General features: G+C 39.2%; 1 protein-coding gene across 1 annotated transcript in view; it reads left to right on the forward strand.

The window, feature by feature from the left end:
* Window positions 1–15,673, forward strand: part of LOC108991465 (serine/threonine-protein kinase ATM) — a 113,570-nt gene that overhangs the window by 36,307 nt on the left and 61,590 nt on the right. The window contains exons 26-40 of the mRNA XM_018965714.2: window positions 3,831–3,987; window positions 4,589–4,635; window positions 4,721–4,784; window positions 6,692–6,766; window positions 7,664–7,783; window positions 8,040–8,225; window positions 8,769–8,890; window positions 8,978–9,047; window positions 9,189–9,316; window positions 9,963–10,104; window positions 10,208–10,348; window positions 10,450–10,548; window positions 10,653–10,699; window positions 10,973–11,165; window positions 11,256–11,477. Of these exons, the coding sequence (XP_018821259.2) occupies window positions 3,831–3,987; window positions 4,589–4,635; window positions 4,721–4,784; window positions 6,692–6,766; window positions 7,664–7,783; window positions 8,040–8,225; window positions 8,769–8,890; window positions 8,978–9,047; window positions 9,189–9,316; window positions 9,963–10,104; window positions 10,208–10,348; window positions 10,450–10,548; window positions 10,653–10,699; window positions 10,973–11,165; window positions 11,256–11,477 (1,813 nt within the window). The remainder of the gene's footprint in view (window positions 1–3,830; window positions 3,988–4,588; window positions 4,636–4,720; window positions 4,785–6,691; window positions 6,767–7,663; window positions 7,784–8,039; window positions 8,226–8,768; window positions 8,891–8,977; window positions 9,048–9,188; window positions 9,317–9,962; window positions 10,105–10,207; window positions 10,349–10,449; window positions 10,549–10,652; window positions 10,700–10,972; window positions 11,166–11,255; window positions 11,478–15,673) is intronic.

A 15,673-nucleotide genomic window follows, 5' to 3' on the forward strand; every position in this document is an offset into this window, starting at 1 on the left:
GTAAGAGCTGAAATAGAATGGCCAGAACTGGAAGAAGGAAACCCATATCCATCCGGAGGTATAGACACTCGAGGAGAGCAACGTACCAAAGGCTCTGGAGGTGCCGCAACTGACTGATTCTGGAGCGTGGTAGGATTAGATATCGGGTGAGCCACCGGAAGAGACTGTGGGTGGCAGCGTCTCGTATACACAATACCTGGTTTAAAGCGAGAGCTGACTTTATGAAGATCCGAGAACTGCTGCTCAAAAGAGGGGAGGACCACAGTAGAAGAGGAGTGCACAGAAGACACATAAAAGAAATGTTGATTTTCAAAGAAAATAACATTCCTAGAAATGAGTGTACGATGGAATATAGGATCATAGCAAACAAATCCTTTATGACACATTATATCCCAAGAATGCACATCTAACAAATTGAGTAGATAATTTGTGTCGCTCATGAGGAGGTAAATGAACAAAACATACACAACCAAAGGTACGGAGATTATCGGAACTAGGTTGCTTAGCAAACAAGCAGAAATAGGGAGACTCTATTTGTAAGACTTGGGAAGGTAAATGATTAATCAAGTGAGTAGCAGTTTTCAGAACCTCGACCTAGAACATGGATAGAACAGAGGATTCTAACAAGAGAGTACGTACCACATGTAGGAGATGTTGATTTTTGCATTTGGCTATTCCATTTTGTTGTGGAGTAGCGGGACATGAACGTTGATGAATAATACCTTTAGAAGCCAAGAATGCCTGAAACTTAGTAGACAAATATTCTCCACCAAAATCTGTGCGTAATGTCTTAATAGAAGCAGAAAATTGATTGTCAATATACGCTAAAAACTCTATGAAAGTACGAAAAACCTCAGATTTAGAGCAAAGAAAATAGACTCCAAGTAAATCTGCTATGATCATCAATGAAAGTCACATAATATTTAAATTTTTCATATGAATTAACTAGGGAAGGTCCCCAAACATTACTATGGATAAGATCAAAGTAGTGAGAAGCTCTACTAGCATGCAAAGGAAAGGGAAGAGTTTTGCTTTTACCAAGTTTGCAAGAATCACACTCTAAGAGATAAAGAAGAGCGCTCTTTTTTACTAAAAAAACCAGAGTGCAATACATGAGATAAGATTTGAGTATGGCCTAAACAACGATGCCACACCATACTATGATCTGAAACATTATTACAAGCAAAAGACTTAATAGAAGAAACTGGAGAAAGTGCTGGAATAGGCAAAAGTAATGGAAACAAGCACCCCACTTTAGGTCCCTTCGTGATTGGCTCCCCGGTTACCTGGTCCTGCACAACACAACCATCACTAGAAAAATTAACATCACAATTGTTATCAACTAATTGACCAACAGAAATGAGGAGCAAGAAACACATCAGTGAATTTAGAAGAGGCATCTCTGACAGTAGCTATTGGCAAAGAACTGCCATTGGCAGTCTGAATAGCAGATTGACCAGCGTAAGTCCAACCATGACACAGAGCAGTGAGATTATTCGTCATGTGATTAGAGGCCCCTGAGTCCATGTACCAGAGTTTAGTAGAATTGTTACCTTGGAACCCCATTTCTGATAATGCTGAAATTAGCATCTGTTGCATCATTTCTGGTGTGTAGTAATTTGCTACAGGAGGTGCAGGAATAGAGGAAGCACCTGAAGAAAAGCCATGGGCTGCAGAAGTTGCTGTTGGAGGGGTAATAACATAAGTCTGAAATGCTTGGGCTTGACGATTCTGGGGGAGGATATGACATTTTTTGATAATGTGACTATTTTTCTTGCAATAAACAGTATTTCTTAGGACAATTGGCAGCAATATGCCCATATTCCTTGCAACAGAAACACTGCAAGTTTTTAGAATTCATAGGTGGTCCTCTTCCTTGGGCAGCATAAGCCACAATTGTTGTCCCTGAACTGCCATGAGAGTGCTCCAGAATAACTTGAGTACTGAGACGTTTTTTGCGAAGTAACTCGCCAAAACAAATATCAAGAGAGAGAATAGGAGATCTGTTTAGTAGAGAGGAGCAAATAGATTCATATTCCGGGCGTAGTTTCATAAGAAACTGATCACGCTGGCTAGTCTTGTGAAGATTCTGAATAGTCGAAAGAGCGGCAACATGTACATTCGCTGTAACCAAATCAGTATATTCATGCCAAAGAGTCATAAATGCTGAGTAGTAGTCTTGGATGGAAAGACTACCATGTTGAAACATGACAATCGCATGTTCTAACTGAAAGCGACGAGCATCATTATCTTGATGATAAACCTTCTTCAGTAATTCCACATGGATTGAGCGGAGCGATGAACCCGCAAGTTGGTGACAATATGTGGCACCGCCGAACCAAGAAGGCAAGACATGATCCGAGCATCAAGTACAACCCATGATGGAGAAGCCCCGAAATCCTTGGATTTGTCAGTGTTGGATGTTTGTGCGACATCCGTGCCATCAATATGACCCCAAAGATCTTTTCCCTTGAGGAAAAGTTCAAACTGAAATGCCCAAGTAGAGTAATTTGCGCCCGTAAACTTGACACACAGGTGTGGAGTCCATCGTAAATAAATAAATTCCGAGACAAAGCAAAACAACAAAAAAAAATTCAAAGGAGTCCAAAATAAAATGAGATAAGGACCTTTTAGTTGTTTGTGAGAGGAAGCAGGGGCACGAGTCACTGTTCAACAAGAGAAACTGAGAGCTACACATAGAGAAGCCGAGGAAGTTGCTGCGATAACCACCAAGACAAAGAAAAAAAATGCCGAAATTCCCACCAGAAGCAAGCTGCGATAATCACGAAGGCACATAAGTGACGAGATGCCCACCAGAAACAAGTTGTGAGAGTCACAAAGATGCAGAAGTGCCGAAATACCCACTAGAAGGATGTTGCGATAGTCAGGAAGGCATAGAAGTGCCGAAAACACCCAGACCAAGAAGCGCAATTCCGAGAAGGTGAGAAATTCACGTCGGACTCACCAAAACTTTTGGACTCACCAAAAACAACCCAGACCAAGCTGAAAAACCCACGAGATTATGCTGCGACAATAGAACACCCAAATGAAGCCAAAAAATCCCACAAGATGCTGCTGTGACAGCAGAACACCCAGACCTGAAAAGAATAGACGTGTCGAAAGTCTCCGAACCTGAGAAGAAGGAAAAAATCGAAGGAAACAAAGAGCTTAGCAATCGGCTCTGATACCATGTCAAATTGTATGAAATGGTCGAATTGTCTGGCCTTGAGATTTTTTATTATTATAAAAAATGTACAAAGAATTCTATACATGGAAAGAAATAAGTATATGCTAATTCTATCCCTATACAATCTGTCAAATATTATGCTAATTTTACAGAAGAGTAAATTAAGGAAAGAAATATGGAAACGAATATGGACAACAAAGCTGTCCATTGACAATGATTATCACAAGAATATATTAGCTATTATATTGTTCTCCAATCATCAAACTGTGATCTTGGTTTCTCATGAAAACACAGCAGCACTGTTGCTCCCCAGATTATTTGCTTGATTCAATGCCTTTAATGCATGTTCTCATGTCTCAAATTGCTGCATAGATATTACCAAACATTTGGCTATGATATTATGGGTGTTTTGTCCCATTCTCTGGTGAGTTTGTTTAAACCATCTGTAAGGGAAGGCACAAAATCCCATTCTCTGAAAGTCCATATTCCTGTGATGGATTATCCATATAGCATTTGATTGAAACCTTATCATTACTTTTTTTAAGATTCTTTCATAGATATGTGAGATTTTAGTAACATATATTGTTATTTAGATTACCGCATGGTGATTATTAATACTAACAATTATTAATATTCTTTCTAGTTCCAATTTTGGGGTTGCATTGGTGCTTTCCTCAAAAGAAAAACTTGTTACTGCACAGGAAGTCCTAGCTGCTGGTCCTCAGCCTCGTCCCTTAATGGAGACTGTTATTATTACTCTTATGCATCTTGCTTTGTATAGTGAGAAAGTGGAGTTGGAGGTAAATATTGCCTTGTCTTGCCTTTTCAATATATATTAATTCGGAGCATGATTTTTGTTTTCTGCATTCCTCTTTTTCTTTTGAACATATCTGGTATGTGGGGAAAAGGGCAACCAGTCCAATAAAAGAAAAATAAAGGCACTGTATTAGAATGTGAAACAAGGCTCCAAATTAATATGTTTACTTCCACAAAATGACAAATGAATATGCAAAGATGGTGAAGATGTTCAATCGTGAAAGGCCTAGCTTCTTGGTTTCCCAAAGTGTCAATTATAATGGCTATGATCTATACCTTGCACTCAGCAGAGTCAAGGTGGAGGGATGTCTGATGATTGTACATGATAGATGAGTATGACTTCTAGTGACAGGCAATTTTCCTATGCAAATTCATATATAAATTCTTTTGTAAGTAATCTATTTGTCATTGATGCATTTCATTTTCCTGTTATGGTTAATTTCCTAGAATGTTTAAAAACTTGTTTCAATCAGTGTTCAGCAGAGTAGTAACTAAGCGATGTAAACCTGTTAACTTATAACTTCCTGCAGTTTTTTGAAGATACCTCTGTGTGTATTTATTCTGTGATTTTTATTGCTCATGCAGGCTGTATTTATGATCTGCGTGGTTGCTGCTATTGATCCTTGTCAGAGGTGCAAAACCCTGTTCTATATTTTGTGTTTTCATTATCAATTGGTTATGGTTAGTTTCTTTAAATCAGTAGTCTTTTTTCTTCAGGGAATTGGTCTATGCAGTACTTCATAATCTATCTCGGCAGCTCAAGTATACATCTATATTAAAGGTGATGAATATAAGCCTCATTTTATTTTATTTTTTTAATTTTTGATAAATAAGTTAAAATTTATGGTGATACCCAAGTACAGAGGGGGCTATACAAGTGGTGCACCTAGCAAAAAAGAGAAAAAGAGCATAAAGTCCTAAGAGCTGGAAATAAGATCAATAATGTGCAATAGTCCAATTGAAATTGACGTAAAATCTTTGAGGTAGCCACCATCTTCTTACAATCCTTTTTTATCTTTTTATAAGTAAATGATTGTATTAATAAATATAAGCATAGCCCAAGTACACAAGGAGGTATACAAGAGGTAACACCTATTTAAGAACAAATGGAAACAAGAAAATCATGAAAGTCAAGGCCATTGAAATATACAGCTTTAGCCCATAGGAATAAAGTTGTAACAATGAGTAATCTAATCTCTTCCAATGAGCGCTCCTTGTCTTCAAAAGTCGGATCGTTTCGTTCCTGCCATAGGCACCATAGAATATTAATAGGAACCATCTTCCACATAGCTGTGATTCGTGGAATACTGCCCAGGTTCGTCCAACTTGCCAGAAGCTCGACCACAGTATCAAGAATAACCCAGGCTAGCTCTAACCTTCTGAAGACATTATCCCATAACGCTCTAGAAATCTCACAATTCAGTAAAAGATCATCCACAGTCTCATCACTTTTTTTTTTTTTTTTGCACATACAACACCTGTCCACTATAATCACCCTGTGTATCCGTAAATTATTCATCGTCAAAATCTTACCCAAAGGAGTTGTCCAAGCAAAAAATGCCACCTTGGGATGCACCTTGTTTCTTGAAATCCTTCTCCATGGAAAGTGATTGTTTTGTGGATGTGTGAAGGACTTATAGAAGGAACGAACAAAAACTGTACCTTTTCTAGCAGGTACCCACCACAGTGTCAGCTCTTTGAGTATTCGGTCTCATGGATTACAAGAGTCTGAAAAAATCCGAAAAGCTGCCAACTTCCCAATCATGGGCCGCCCTAATGAAACTCACATTCCATTGGACTAAGTCACTAGACACCATGGGGTTAGCCACTGATGCTTCTTTCTCATATACAATCCTGAAAACTGTAGGGAATAAGTCCTTAAGGGTGCTGTCTCCACACCATAAGTCATACTAGAATTTTGTTCTAGATCAGTCTCCCAACACAATTCTAGTGTGGCGAGCAAACCCCTACCCCCCTCCCCCCCTTCCGTCTAATGTGCTTTCATACTCCTACTCCATAAACCCCATGTACCTGCATAGTGCTCCACGCCCCCAACAAACATCCATACTTGAAGTCAATCACCAACTTCCATAAAGCTTCCCGTTCCATATTATATCGCCACAACCATTTCCTAAGAAGAGCCCGATTGAATACCCTTAGATTTTTAATTCCCAGCCCACCATAAGAGATTGGGGATCATACTCGCTAGAATTGGGAACAAAGATAAGAAATAAGTTGGCAAATTGGACAGAGTGCTCTTGATTAGGGTGATCCTACAGTCTTTCGACAAAGACAATCTCTTCCAAAGGAAGGCCAAGGTATTTCATAGGAGAAGTGGAGACTTTACATCCAAGAGTGTTAGCCAGCAACCGGATGTTGCGATCGTTACCAACTGGAACCAACTCTGACTTGGATAAGTTCACTTTCAAACCGGATACAGCTTTAAAGCAAAGTAGAAGTGCCTTTAACGCCTGAATCTGGTTTTTTCTTACAATCCTATGAGTTCTTTTATTGATATTTTTAAAATCTTGGCCTGTGAATTAGCCGTTTCTTCTGGCAGTAACTAAAATTTCATGAATCTGGTTGGACGGTTTATTACCCTAAAGATTCTTGAGAACATTTATGTGAATGATCAAGATTACTTGAAAGTTTACCTCTCTCTGGTAATATTGAATTTCCCTTTTGCAGTACATGGAAGAACTCATGGGATCGATAATCTTTTGCTGGGTTGCTTGTGGTGTAAGTTTAGCTGCACTTGTCGAGGTAATATACTACGTTTTCCCCTAGGAACCATTTTAATTTGTCTTAGTGTGTTTGAGCAACCCCCAACGACTGTTGAATTTATTTTGTTAAACCTAGGTAGGGATCTTGCTATCATATTTAACACATGTTGCACCTAATGTTAGTTCAGCACAAAGTTTATAAAGATACTGAGTCAAAATATTCAGTCTTGCAATTTTTAGCAAAAATTAACGGTGGATTTCGATCAGGTTAATTGATTCAGTTCTGCAATTTTTTTTTAAAATTATTTATGTATTTATCTTTTACATTAGGACACCTTTGTACCTTTAAACCCAGACAAGAGAAGAACATTTTGAACTGACACTTGCCGTCAAAATACATTTGTTACATACAACATGGTAGAAAAGTAGCAGCCATTGACAATTTGCTCAAAAATTATTGGGGGACGATGTGTCCACAATTTAACATATTTATTGAGGAATCTGACTACAATAGATTCTCCTCCACCAATAATGAAATGTTAGAATATTGCCCATTTTTTTCTTATAATCTGTGAGCAAAACTGTCTTGCATTATTTTTGCATAACATTCTCTAAGTAGGGTTTTTCTTTTGAAAAAGATGGGGGACAGAATGAGGGAGGTGGAGATCAAAATTGGTGGTTGGAAATAAAATTTTTTGATGAGTAAAAAAAAATTGCATCTAATTACATTTTTATTTTTAGTTCCATATATGTGCATGCAATAGTGGTTGCTCAACTGATTGAAATTGTTACCTGTCCTACTTTTAAAATGAATTTTACTTGTCTTATATGGTCTATTGCATTATTGAAGTTTTATATTTTCTTAATATTTATTTTATTTTTGCGATATTGCATCTTTTTTCATTCCGTCTGACCATGTTGCAACTGTTCTTTGTAGGTACGTCGACTTTTTGTTTCAGATGCCGAACCTAGTTATTTCATCCAGTATTTTTGCCATTGGCTTCTTCCAGCTCTGGTTCTGCACGGAGATAGGTCTAACCTATGCTGGGTTGCAAAGGTATTGGCAACTTCTAATATCCATTTCATTTTCTTTATGAGGGGATGGAACCTCTAATTTCAGCTTGTAATATATATTTCTTGGGTTGAACACATGTTTCTAAATGTCATTGTTAAATGATAACAGGAAATATATTGTGCAAATTTCCCTTCTGGGCATGAAACTTTGGTGTTGATTGTTCTTGTCTCTGGTTCTTTTCTGTCTCAAGTATTTTGCTGCATAATTTGTCATTCATCTGACAGTGAATTTATACCAGGTTGCTTCTCAACCATTGGCAGTTCTGGTTAAAAGCCAGTTTGTGCCAATCTTCGCTGTTTGTATGGCATTGCATTGCAGTAAGAGATCTGGTTGGGAAAAGGGAGCAGTTGTTCTTCAGAGTTTGATTTTGCATCTTGCTGAGATATCTGAGAATGAACGTGACAAACTCATAAAGAAACATATGGTTTGTCCATGATTTTCTTGTCTCTCTCTGTTTTTTTTGTTTTTTTAGTTTTATTGGTTGATGATTATGTGAGTTTAGGCTCTAAGGCATGCATGAAAAGTGTTAACCTAATTTAAAACACATCACATCATCTCATGGCTCTTCAAATAATCATCTGGATGGTATAAGTTACTATATATATTTTTTGATTAGTATAATTTACTATATGGTAGAAGGAAGCATGTTTTTAGTCCAAGAAATTATGTGAAATTCAAGAAACAATGGCTTCCTTTCATATAATTTTTTTTCGAGGCAAAGAATTAGTAATCCTATGTTCTTATTTGGACATCTTGTTGGGACTACTAAATTAATGCTATGTGAGAATCAAGTCATTTTAGAATTATACTATTTTCCATTTGCATCTTGCTGTATTTAATTATCCAATGCCTGGTTTGTTTGGTTGATTGAGATTTAGATCTAATTCATTTTTTTTTTCCTTTCTGGAATTAGGGAACTTTGAAGAGTCTGCTCATAATATGTCATCATGCTGCTTTGAATTTGTAGGTATCGATTGTCAGCTACATTCTGTCTCTTGCCTCTTGTGCATCAGATCCTCCAGTCCCTTTCTTTTCCAGGGATACAATAGCACATGCGATTCAAACAGTTGTTGATGGTTTTTTGGAAATGTGCATTGCCTCACCACTCTTTCATTTGTCTGTCTTCCTTTCTTTAGTTTCTATGTTCACATTTTTTTCCTCAATGGACTTATGCAGGGAGGACAATCCTATAACTGCTAGTGTTGTTGACAAGATTAACATTTTTAGGCCAGATAGAGTTTTCATGGTGATGCTACAACTTCACAACTTCATAATGATATTTCTTTTCTGGATATTTTCAGTTTCAATTTTAAATTCCAGATCTCTTCATCAGCTCTCAGCATTTCCTTTTCATTTTGTGAAATGAATTACTATTTTCATCATGCAGTTTATAGTGGAAATGCATTATAAAATAGCAGCAGCAGTTCATCATAGGCATAAATGCCATCGGTTGGCTGGAATTGAGGTGCTTATAAATATTCTTGGGCACAGAGCTGCTGTTTCAAGCTCTTCCACGTGAGTTCAGATTGAGAGACCTTATGCTTTAGTTATTAGTGTTTAGTACTGAGAATTTATCCAATCGGTATGTATTTTTGGTTTTAAGAGGTGGTGGAGGTATTGTTTGAGGCCCCTTACATTTAAATTTCCGTCAAAAGCTCTTTTTAGATGTTGTGGGTTCTTTAGCTTTAACTAACTTTGGGCTTTGAAATATGTTATAATTGCTTTGTCATCAAAAGCAATTCATGTAGCACCCTCTTTCATTATACTTTTTTTTTTTTTTTTGGTACTAACTGCTTTATCTTTCCGAAGAACTTTCTCTCTTCATGAAACATTACAGGAAAATTTTGTTTTCTCGCAAGTGTCATGTTTGTTTCTCATCTTTTGTGCCTGCAATCTTTTGGGGTGTTGGATGAAATGGAAAGCTGCAGTTTTCATAGTGAGGTATTTATTTATGGGTGGGAAAAAGCCTTCTGGCTTGGTTTCTATTGATCGGTTAGGAAAGTTCAAGAGTATATTGTTTGCTGGGGTTCTTGATGTATTTTGTGGTGGTTGTTTCTGATCTGCTTTAACCTCTTTTCAAGTAAGGGTTTTCTTGGTCTGGGGGTGCTTCCTTGCGTTTCTATATTTGGTCTATATTAACATTTTTGCTTTCTGATGCCAGTTATCTTTTCAACTTGGTTGGACAATTCATTGGTTGCCATGCTTTACAAGACCAATGTTGTTGTATCATCTCCACATTGCTAAGTACTTTTAGAAGTAATCCATCCAAAGAAATTGTCAGTGTGCTCGGTGAACAACTTCAGGTATTTGTTGATTGTTGATCTTTAAATCACAATTATTTTTCTCTTTTCTTTCTAAATCTTCCTAAACATGCTCTGTCCCCCTTCTGATTTTGTGTCATTACAGTTTCTGGTGTCAAAGTTGGTGGCATGTTGCATTCCATCTGAAGCTAATGGAGAACATTCAGGCAGTAGATCATCTCAAGTTTTGTCGTTGCTTCTCCATCTAACTGTGGACTCTGATCCGGCTCTTTACGATTATATCAGAGTACGTTCGAGTCCTTGGAAGTAGATTCCATTCATGTGTAATTAAGGCTTATACTCAACCTGGTGGAAACAGTCTATGAATTGGCAATTTTGTTATGGCAGGAATTGGAACCCTTTCCTGAGATTGATATATTTGAGGGAATAAGAAAGTTCCATCAGGAATTGTGCCAAGCCTACTCTCCTAGAGACCACTTATTGAAGGTAGAATATTTTCAACTATTAATGGATTAAATTGCTGTTTAAGAGATTTAGATTTACTTCACATCTTGTTTTAACTTTTTTCCCCCTTTACTTGGCCTTTTTAGTTTGTGAAGAGATCTTTCTACCTTCCACCAAGGTTACTTTTGTGGAGGTGATTTCCTATCTTCCATTCTTGTCTGTACTTGCAAAGTTCATTGAAACTGAGTTGTGGTCTGATTTTGCCTCAAATGATAAAAAAAGAATAAAGAACTTCATATTTTGATAAAATACTGGGAATTTGGTATGCTATTAAACTGCTTATCTTATTATTTGTTCTGTTTGCAATTTATATAATGTATATAGGTATATTTTTTGTCAATTAAATTCTATTGATCTAAAATGGCTTGCAACTGATATGCTGTATACACTTGGTATGCTCTTCCAGTCTCCAGGCACTGCACAAGAAGTTACTCATGGACGAAACTTTTCGGATAGGAATGAATGCAGAAGATCTTGTGACAAATGGATATTGGGATGATGACCATGAGATTGTGCCTGCAGTCTGGACACTTGTCCGTTTATGTGGTTCGGATGACGCTGATAGTGTTAGAGCATTGGTGTCTGATTTCATTTCTAGGGTATCACTATTAAATCGTTTCAATTTGTAATTAGTATTATAGGCTTCATATAACTGTACCTGCAACATTCTGTGTTGATTGTGACTGCAGGTTGGTATTGGGGACCCACATTGTGTTGTTTTCCATTTTCCTGGAGAGTCTAGTCACATGCATGTTTGCGGACCTATTAATCATGACTCTGCTACAGAACTCAATTTTCACATGGTTACTGGCGTATCTGAAGAACTATTGATTGCAGTTTTGAGACTTCTGAAAAAGTACCTGATGGATGATTCTGTTAAGATAGTTGATATGACTTCACAAGCTCTTCGGGTAAGTGAACAAATGTCCATATAGCTCTACCCTTTGTGGAAACGTATGGCATTGGACAGTATAGTTTTGCTTCCCTTGGTTGCTTTTAATTCAATGCACTTGATACCTGGCCTCTGATCTGTTTAGAAATGTAAAGTTGTAGAAGATCAAAATCAAGTGTCTGGTAGGTAATAAACTATACCTCAGTTTATTCAATCTACACAGTCATATTGTTAGATTCATTTTGATCTTAATAAAACTGTAGTTTTGAAATCTATAAGATGAGACAGCTCCTTCTCAGTCATCTTGATATCTGGAGCAAGAAAGGCAAATGGAGGGTTTTGTGCCATGTCTTTTGTATGAGTCATGCCACACGCACGGACTCGAACACAAAATACAACACGGGAGAGACAAAACATGAGTTTGAATTGTGCATGAACAGTAAATCTGTTTTGCCCATCCCGTGTTCTATTTTGTGCTTGGGTATGTGCCCCAAGCAATTTCCCTTTTGTATAGGGAGATGTTTATGAAATGTAATAACCAAGTGTTCTACTGGGTGTAAAATGATCCTTACTAGGCACCCAATCCTACATGAAGATGGGATCTCTAGAAATACCTGCAAAGAAAGGAAATTCGGGGTGGTTATGTATTATAATTGCTTGGGAGCTTTTAGTTGAAATGATTACCTTGATGCTTTTATCTACAGATTTAAGATATTGGCAAAGGGATTTACTGCTCTGTAGTTTGTAAATGTGGTGTTAAATATTTTTTGTGCTAAGGGTCTAACTCTCTATATTCTCTCCGTACACCCAATCGCATCAAGGAGTTCTGTACAACCAATCGCATCAAGGTGTTTTGTACAACCAAGATGATGGTTTCTTTTCGGTGATGGTGAGATTTCGGTGAGCTTGGAGTTTTAGGGGTGACCAAAATGGGGTTTCCAAAACATTTATTGGTTGAATCGAAGGTGTTTTCATTTTCTATGGAAGGAAGTTCACTCCTCATCATTGAGAGAAGTTGGAAGGTCATGAATAAGATGAGATTGGGATTGTTCACGGTGTAGTGGCTTGCTAAAGCAATAGAGGACTGGTGCAACAAAGGATTTTTATACCACTGTACGTGAAGGGAACCGCAGTTTCATCGCACTGAGGTGCTCTAACACTTGCGGTTGGTACATGGCAATCGTGGAATATGGTGGTGGTAGCAGGCACAGTTTCATCTTTGTACCAGAGGAGGTGGAAGGGAAGGGATGGAGGAGGATGATGGAGGTGCTGTGGGATTTCGTTAAAGAAGGAAGAGGGCTGAACCGTAAGCCTCAACAACAACATTGCTCCTATAGAGAGGCTTTGGTGGCATCATCGAAGCCTGTGCAACCCAGTGACAACGGTGGAGGTAGCAGTGCCAAGGAAGTTCCGTGAGGAGCCTCTGCAAGTCTGGGTAATGAACAGGGGTATAGCGATCCTCGTACAATATGGACAGGCACTGTGCAGAGGAAGGGTGGGAGTGGCAGGCCAGCTGTCGGCCTGACAGAGGGGAACGTACTCTGTATGCTTTTGGACGTGAATACGATGTGAAAAGGAGAAAAGAGCTATGGGGGGTGGGCTTGGAGAAAAGGGGTATTGAAGTGGGCCCTAGTGTGAATGAATTTGGCCTCATTCGAGAGATAGGCTTTGATACAGGAGGTAAAAACGTGGGCAACGCAAGAGGGCTGCTTCAAGTGGGCCGTTACAAAGGGGGCCCATCAGGAGATAAAGGGAAAGTGAAAATGGGCTTGGGCCCAGGACTTGGGCGGATCCCTTTGAGTCACTCAAACCATTAGTAGCTGGTGGGCTTAGTCTAGGGGAGATGTGATCCACCAACTGCAGACCCATTGACAAGTGGGCACCCTTCATCGGTGCCAGGGAGGGTGCCAATGGTCTCCTTGCAGACAGTGGATCCATCGACAGTGGAGGTGATGGTCGATACGTCTTTGGAGAGGGTCGCCTTGGCAGTAAACACGGTTTTTCACGAACCCATTACGACGGCCGACTCTTTCCTGGCAAGGAGTGGACAGAAGATACTGACGGGGAGCATAGAGGAATAGGGGTTGATCCTCATGGGGGAATGTCCGCTGGCGGGTCAGCCTATGGTGGAGTTGACGATTCTACCTGCGGATATCTCAATTTCTGTCGTGTTGGCTAATTGCGATCCTGCAGAGGTGGATAGAATTAGCCGATGGAAGGCACAAAGGGTGGGGAAGTGGAAATAATGATGGTTGATGGTGTGGGGGAAGTCAATGTGGAAACATTACAGTCGACAAATCCTCTGTGCAAAATTAATGAACTGGACTGTAGGTCTCCTTCTACTGAGGAGGAGGTAGGTTTGTTGGTGGCATCGAAGTGGGCACTAGAGGAAGGGACCGAGATGGATGGGGAGCCAATACCGTTGAAGTCTATACCTCCTTGGTAGAACACTGTTTCAGACTGAGTTATGGATAAGGTGCAGAAAATACAGCATTGTGTGGGCATCGAGTGTAAAGGTTTTGAAGAAGCATTGTGTGGGCATCGAGTGTAAAGGTTTTGAAAAACAATTTATGACTTTGTTAACTACCATAGAAGTTGGAAACAACCAAACACGGAAATCCGGCGCAAAAAAAAAGCGGGAGCTCAAGAGATTGACGTGGTCTATCAATTATGAGGGTAGCTCAAGTCGAGAAAGACCAAGAGGGAGGGGGTCTCCATGAAGCCTAAGATTATATCATGGAATGTCCGAGGGCTTAACAATTAAATAAGCACCTGCGGATAAAAAACTTGCTCCGAAAGTGGAAGGCGGATATTGTGTGTTTGCAGGAAACCAAGATGGAATATATTCCACGAAGCATGGTCAAAAGCTTGTGGAGTTGTCCATATGTAGATTGGGTCTCTCTGGCTTCAACTAGAGTATCAGATGGAGTACTAGTCATGTGGGATGGAAGGGTGGTGACAAAAATAGAGGAGTATATTTGGGAGTACACAATGGGTGTTTCATTTCAAAACGTGGAGGATAACTTTAGATGGGCTTTCGCTGGAATATATGGGCCGGCAGTGGACAGCAATAGAACCCTTATCTGGGAGGAGTTGGCTGGGTTATACAGCTGGTGGGGCTTGCCTTGGTGCATTGGTGGGGATTTTAATGTTGTGCGATTCCCAAGTGAAAGATCAGGAGATAGCAAGTTGCGAGCCATGGTGAATTTTTTGAACTGTATTTTTGAGCTGGCTTGGTGGATCTTCCTCTTATGGGTGGTACCTTCACATGGTCCAATAATAAGTCGTGATCGAGATTGGACAGATTTTTAGTGTCCCCGGAATGGGAAATTCATTACTTGGAGGTATGTCAAAAACGATTGCCTCGCCTTTGTTCTGATCATTTCCCTATTTTGTTAGATTTTGGGGGAATTCAAGGAGGAAGAAGATACTTTAAATTTGAGAATATGTGGTTAAAGACGAAAGGTTTTGTGGAACGGGTTAGATAATGGTGGTCCTCCTACCATATCCAAGGCACTCCTAGTTTCATTCTTGCAAGTAAGTTGAAAGCTCTGAAAAAAGATTTAAAGCTTTGGAATGTACAGGTTTTTGGTGATGTAGGCAACCGCAAGAAGTCACTACTGGAGGAGCTTCATGAACTTGAAAGGGCTTAGGAGAGAATCAACTTCATTGGAGGAACTTGTTTGGAAGACAGAATTGGTCTCATAACTAGAAAGGGTCACCCTATTGGAGGAGATTTCTTGGGGGTAGAAATCACGGGCTTTGCGGTTGAAAGAAAGTGATCGTAGCACAAAGTTCTTTCATAGAGTGGCAAAGTCTCATAGGCGAACTAATGCCATTGAGATGGTGAATATTGATGGAGCTGTTCGTATGGAGATCCCAGTGATCCAGGATCATGTGGCTGGTTATTTTGAGCAGTTAAATACCGAACTTGAGGGGTGGAGGCTGAAGATCGATGGGCTAGCTTTTGAGTCTATTGAACAGCAGCATGTCACCTAGTTGGAGAGGCCATTTGAGGAGGCCGAGGTTCATGAAGTGGTAAAAAACATGGTAAAAGATAAAGCACTTGAGCCGGATGGATTTTCTATAGGCTTCTTCCAAACCTGCTAGGAGGTGGTGAATGAGGACTTAATGAAGGAATTTCATGAATTTTTTTCGGTTGGGAAATTTGAAAAAAGCCTCAACGCCACTTTTATTAAACTTATTCCCAAGAAG

The sequence above is a fragment of the Juglans regia genome, chromosome 2 (assembly GCF_001411555.2).
Source record: "Juglans regia cultivar Chandler chromosome 2, Walnut 2.0, whole genome shotgun sequence".
In the NCBI taxonomy this organism is placed as follows: domain Eukaryota; kingdom Viridiplantae; phylum Streptophyta; class Magnoliopsida; order Fagales; family Juglandaceae; genus Juglans; species Juglans regia.